The 6078-nt window shown below is 54.0% G+C and overlaps 1 protein-coding gene across 4 annotated transcripts in view; it reads right to left on the reverse strand.

The window, feature by feature from the left end:
- UBR5 (ubiquitin protein ligase E3 component n-recognin 5) overlaps positions 1-2164 on the reverse strand; it is a 103504-nt gene extending 101340 nt beyond the window's left edge. For all 4 annotated transcript variants that reach the window (XM_084864490.1, XM_084864489.1, XM_084864491.1 and 1 more), the window contains exon 1: positions 1559-2164. In XM_084864490.1, coding sequence (XP_084720616.1) covers positions 1559-1620 — 62 coding nt within the window. In that variant the 5' untranslated portion in view covers positions 1621-2164. The remainder of the gene's footprint in view (positions 1-1558) is intronic.
- Between the last annotated feature and the right edge of the window lie 3914 nt (positions 2165-6078).

Raw genomic sequence — 6078 nt, forward strand, 5'->3', positions numbered from 1 at the left:
TGCCCCCCACCACCACCACCGCGGTTAGATCCTTGGAGACCAAGGCCAGCATCTTAGCAGCAAGCTAGGCCTCTCCCTCCCCCCCCCCCCCCACTTCCCGGGAAGCGCATGACAAATAGGGTGTCACACAACTTAGGTCACCCGTCCCCTTAGCAAAAATCCTACCGTACTTCACAACTTGGGCCCAGACTGCCTCCTACATTCCAGTGAGAAAGAGAGAGAGAGAGGAAGGCAGCGAAGGCATAGGGGGGCAGGCGGCTTCAGATGCCCCCCTTTGTGATCCCGTAATCACTCAGCCCACCCTCAGATCCCAGTGCTCCATCCGGAGACTCGCTCTAATGGAGGCCTCCCTCCGCCGCCTCGGAGTCTCTGTGCTCCATCAGCAAAGGAACTTTTCCTGCTTTATCTCGGTTCCCCGGGAGCATGCGGCCCTGCCATTCAACCCCCCCCCACACACACACACCGGCAGGGACCGGCGGAGGAGGAAAAGGAGAGGGACCCGCTGTCAAGACAGCCTTCTTATGAAAGACAGGGAAAAAAAAAATCACCACCGTCCCTCCTCCGCCCACAGCGAGCCCATCCCAGACGTGGACAGCGTGCTAAGGAAAACTGCAAACGTCTAGGAGCGTTTTTTTTTTTTCCTTCTACTGGAACGCTCGCTTTTCAGCTGTCAAATGACAACTCAGGAAAACACTACCATTAGGATTAAAAAAAAAAAAAAAAAAAAGGAAACAAAACAAAAAGGCCTGCCCCACAAACACACACACAGGGAAGGGAGCCGGAGAGCAAAGGGAATCCGATCCCCTTCCCCACCCCCCGCCCCCTGAACCCCTCCCCACCCGGCGGGCGGGCAGAGCCTCCCCGCGGGGGCTCCAATGTAATAATAATAACAGTCATGGCGCTTCCTCCCGCTCCCACCGCGGGGATCCGCCGGGAATCAGGGCTCCCTCTCCCCCCCGCAACCCCCGGGTCCCCGGGCATGTCCAGACCGCCCCCCCCCCCCAAACCCGGGGACACCCCTCCCGGCGGCCCGGGCCAGCCCTGCCTCCCGGGCCCCCCGCCCGCCGCCCCGCTTCCCTCTCTCTCCACCTCCACCATCCCCCATCCGCATTGTCTGTCTCAATTCAACTTTGACTAATATGGATTCCTCGGGCCTGGGCCCGGCGGTAATCACGGCCCCCCGGCCTCCCCCCGCTCCCCGGTTCCCCCGGTTCCCCCGGCCCCGGAGCCCGACCCTCCCGGTCTCCACCGAGTTCAACGCGGCTCCTCGGCGGGGGTTGGGGGGCGGGGGGCGGACGGTGCGCTTTCCCATCGACCCCGCGCTGCCCCCGACCCGAAGTTCGCCCCGGAAAGGGCCTAGCCAGTCGGGGGGCCGTGAGGACACCCCACCACCCCGTACCCCACCCCCACCTCCAAGCGCCCCCCGCCAACCGGCCGGCGGCGAGTAAACACCGGCGTCCGCCCGCCGCCGCCGGCCCCGGCGTGGCCCCGGGGGGAGGCAGGGCCGGGCCGGGCGGGAGCCGCCCCTCCCCCCGTCCCCGTCCGCCGGCCCCATTACCTGTCATTGAGCTGGTCCTCGGTGCCCGGCAGCGGGTGAACCACGAAATGGATGGACGTCATGGTGGTGCTTCCTTCTCGTCCTCCTCCTCCTCCTCCTCCTCCTCCCGAGGGCGGCCCCCGCCCGCTCCCCCCCTCCCGCCCCGAACGCACTTCCCTCCCCAAAACCCGCGGCCGCCGCCGCCCAGGCCCCTAATGGACGGAAGCAGATGCGCGGGGGCCGCCGCTCGCTGGCTGCCGGGCGTGTGTGTGTGTGGGGCCGCGGCCCGGCGGCCAGTCGGTCGGTCGGTCCGGCGGGGCGGGCGGGAGGGAGGGAGGTCTATTCGCGCCGCCCGCTCCCCGGCCAAAGCGCGCAGGGCTGCTGCGAGGCCGGCGGCAGCGGGGCGGCTGGGGTGGGGGTGAGGGGGGCGGAGGGGCGGGCTGCGGGGGACGGTGTGGCCCCGGCGGCCGGCGGACGGGGTCCGGGCCCGGGTTGGCGGGGAAGGAGGGCAGGGATGAGCCCGCACCGCGCGTCACTGGCGAGGAGAAGCCGCCGCCGCCAGCACCGCCGCCGCCATCTTCACTTCTGCCCCAGTTTCTCCGCCTCGCAGGCTCGGCTCCCGGGCGGCGGGGGAGGGGCGAACGGGGGGAGGAGGAGGAGGAGGGAGGAGACCGGCGGGCGGGGGGGTCCGGCTGCGAGGGGCGGGGCTCCGGGAAACGGGCGCTGAGGCTCTTGCGATTGGGCGGCTCAACGACGTCGCGCCACGGCGCTGTAAGGCGCGCGCCGATTGGTCCGTTCGGCCCCGAGCCCTGCGCCCCGCCCCCTCCGTGGGGGGTGGGCCCGCCCGGGTGAGTGTCCCCGGAGCACGTGTTCTGGAGTGAGCGGCGGAGGGGCGCGCCCGCCCGCGCGCGCGGGGGAGCCAGGCCGGCCGGGGTGCGAGCGTGTCTGGGGAGGTGGCAGGAAGAGGGGCTCCCGCATCCTCCTGGATTTCCGGGGGACAGCCCTCTTTATTTTGCAAGCCCTCGGGATGTGTTGGGAGGGGGGGAGGGGAGCGTTGTTTCTTGTCCTCCCCCTGCTGTTATATTTAAAGTGGAAGTGTAGCTGAAACCGGCTTGGCTCAGTGGATGGAGCGCCGCCCTGCGGACCGGGAGGTCCCGGGTTCGATTCCGGTCCGGGGCATGTGCCTTGGGTGCGGGCACGTCCCCAGTGGGGGAAGTGCAGGAGGCAGCTGATCGGTGTTTCGCTCTCATCGATGTTTCTGGCTCTCTGTCCCTCTCCCTTCCTCTCAATAAAAATATATATTTAAAAAAATAATAAAGTGGAAGTGTAAAATCAGTGAAGGGTCAGTTAGTGCACAGCCTTTCTTTCATTGGCGATGGGAAGTTATGTAAGAACCTTTCCACAAGGTCCTAGGGTAGCATCTTAGAGCCAACTTCTTTTATCTCCTTAGTTTCCCCAGTTACTCCTCCACTACCATCCCCACCACCATCCCCATCCTGTGGCCACACAAAGGAAACAAGAAATGGAAATTTCCACTAACTTCATTGTAAATAGTTCATGATTTTCTTAGGGCTTTCAAATGAAAGATGATCTATCCCACAAAGGCATTCTTCAACTTCACACAAATTCGTGAATGGACCTAGTGGCTTTTTTTTCTAGGGAGCCAGTTCATAGCTTCCCTTCAAAGGCTTCTGTGACCCCTTAAAAAAAAAAAAAAAAAAAAAAAAAAATCAAGTATCTATTTCAAAGCAAAAGTGAAAACCTGAAGCCAAGCCGCTTTTCCAGTCCATGGATGTTCCTTAAAATCAGGGGATCCTGTGAAAAGTTCTTAATGTTAAATAACACTTTTTCACTGGTAATGCATCACACACACTTTTTGAGCAAAATACATGAAAGTTTATTTGTAATTCAGGATAGATAATGGGACACTTTTTTTGTAGGTCACCAGCTCCAAAATTAGCACAGATTAGTGTTGAGTAAAAGTAAATTTAAGACCAGTTATTTATTAGATGTCCCTGTGAGCCATGGGGAAGCAGGGTGGACGGATGGACACGGCTAATTTTAGACCCAGACAGACTTAGATGTGTGTCCCGTTGCTGTGAGTTAGGTATGTGACATCAATTACATTATTTAACCTATCAAAGCGTCTTTTTTCTCATTGGTAAAGTATTCTAAGGAATAGATCTACATAAATGGTGTTGAGGTCTAAGTAAATAACTTATGTCAAGCACGTAAGGCACTTCATGACACTTAGTAGGTTCTGCAAGTGGAAACTTTTATTTGCCCTGGGCTCACTATGGGCCACATTTTACCCTTAGCTAGAGGCCCGGTGCACAACATTCATGCACTGGGGTGAGGGGATCCCTCAGCCCGGCCTGTGCCCTCTCACAGCCTGGGGCCCCTCGGGGGACTGCCGGCTGGACATCCCCGGGGGTCCTTAGTGCTGTGGCAGAGGCAGGAGAGGCTCACACCAATGCTGCTGTGCTCACCAGTGGTTAGCCCGGCTTCTGGCTGACCCGCATTGCCCCTGTGGAGCACACTGACCACCAGGGGGCAGCTCCTGCATTGAGCATCTACCCCCTGGTGGTCTGCGCATCATAGTGACCAGTCATTTGCTGGTTGTTTGCTGTTTGTCCATCCACTGTTTAGTAGATTTGCATATTAGGGTTTTGTTATATAGGACTAGAGGCCTGGTGTTCAAAATTCATACACTTGGGGAGCGGGGGGGCCCCTCAGCCCAGCCTGTGCCCTCTTGTAATCAGAAGCTCTAGGGTGATGTCCTGCATTGAGCATTTGCCCCCTGGTGGTCAGTGCATGTCATAGCGACCAATCATTCTGCTATGGGGCTGAAACCAGCTCTCCGACAACCCCCAAGGGGTCCCAGATTGCGAGAAGGTGCAGGCCAGGCGAAGGGACCCCACCAGTGCATAATTGAGGCCGGGGAGGGATGTAGGAGGCTGGCCAGCCCAGGAGAGACTGTGGGAGGGCTCCAGGGCGTGTCCGGTCCATCTTGCTCAGTCCCAATAGGTCAGACCCCAGCAGCAAGTTGACCTACCGGTTGGAGTATCTGCCCCCTGGTGGTCAGTGCACATCATAGCGAGCAGTTGAGCAGCCTTAGCATATCATTAGCATATTACGCTTTGATTGGTTGAACAGCCAACCAGATGACTGGACACTTAGCATACTAAGCTTTTATTACATAGGATTATATAAGATGTCTTTTAATACTCAGATCCCACTATGGGGAATATGTCATTATCCCCTTTATACGCTGAGGTTCAAACACCTTAGGTAACTACTGAAGCTGAGGCTGAAACCCAAGTTGACTAACTCGGATTCATTGCTCTTTCTAGTGTACCACACGCAGATAATTTAGAAAGAACAGAATATTCAAAGCCAATAGGAAAAAAATGTGATATGATAAATGTAATAAGAATGCTATGGAGCCGAAACCAGTTTGGCTCAGTGGATAGAGCGTTGGCCTGGGGACTGAAAGGTCCCGGGTTCGATTCCCGTCAAGGGCATGTACCTTGGTTGCGGGCACATCTCCAGTAGGGGGTGTGCAAGAGGCAGCTGATTGATGATTCTCTCTCATTGATGTTTCTAACTCTCTATCCTTCTCTCTTCCTCTCTGTAAAAAATCAATAAAATATATATTTTTTTTTAAAAAGAATGCTATGGAGTTAAAGAAGGGAGTAATTCTAGTCAAGAAAATTAAGAAAAGTCACTTAAGCTGCGCTTTCAAGAAGATTCTGGGCAAATGGAACATCTAGCCTAACCCTAGTCATTTTAGATTTGCCTCTTTACAGACCCTACTCCGTACCCGGACTTTGCCGCCTGAGTAAGGTGACCAGATTTTAACATTGGTAAAGCGGGACACCATTGACAGGGAGGGGGGTTCTTGATTAAAAATTTGGTCTATATGGAGCAACAAAAATTTTCATAGAACGCAAAAATAGTATTGTAATATATTTTTTTAAATTTCAACATAAGTTCAATTTATAAATATAATAAATTAAAAAATTATGTATAGTATTGTTTTATTCTTTGGCATATTTCTCATTTGAGTGAATTTTTTTTTTTAGTAGACTGCTGTCGTTGTTTAAAAGGTCATGAAATTTTTCACAAGAATTTGTTAAATTATATTTCACACATAAAATGGCTTTCAAAGTCTCAACACTTAATTGTAACTAAGTCATAAAGTGTCACTTTCAAGGCCGGCACTAGACATTTTGCCGCCACTATAAAATATAAATAATACAAGTACTGACTGCTAAATTCAAGAAAATTTATGTATTTATGAAATAAATAAATACTTACCTAAATTATCTGAATAGCTGATTTGTAATGACATCACTTGTTTAACCAGCTTACTAGCCGCAGTATGATGTGTATCGTCTGAGAGACAGTTACAAAATGTTTTCGTCGTTGTGAACTTTGATAAGCAGTTCTCGATAATCAGTTCTCACCAATTATTTGTTATTATTAAAGTTTAACATTATAAAATTAACAAAAATAATATAAAACTCATATCCTAACTA

This window comes from Pipistrellus hanaki, assembly GCF_964339955.1.
Source record: "Pipistrellus hanaki genome assembly, chromosome: 17".
NCBI classification, from domain to species: Eukaryota; Metazoa; Chordata; class Mammalia; order Chiroptera; family Vespertilionidae; genus Pipistrellus; species Pipistrellus hanaki.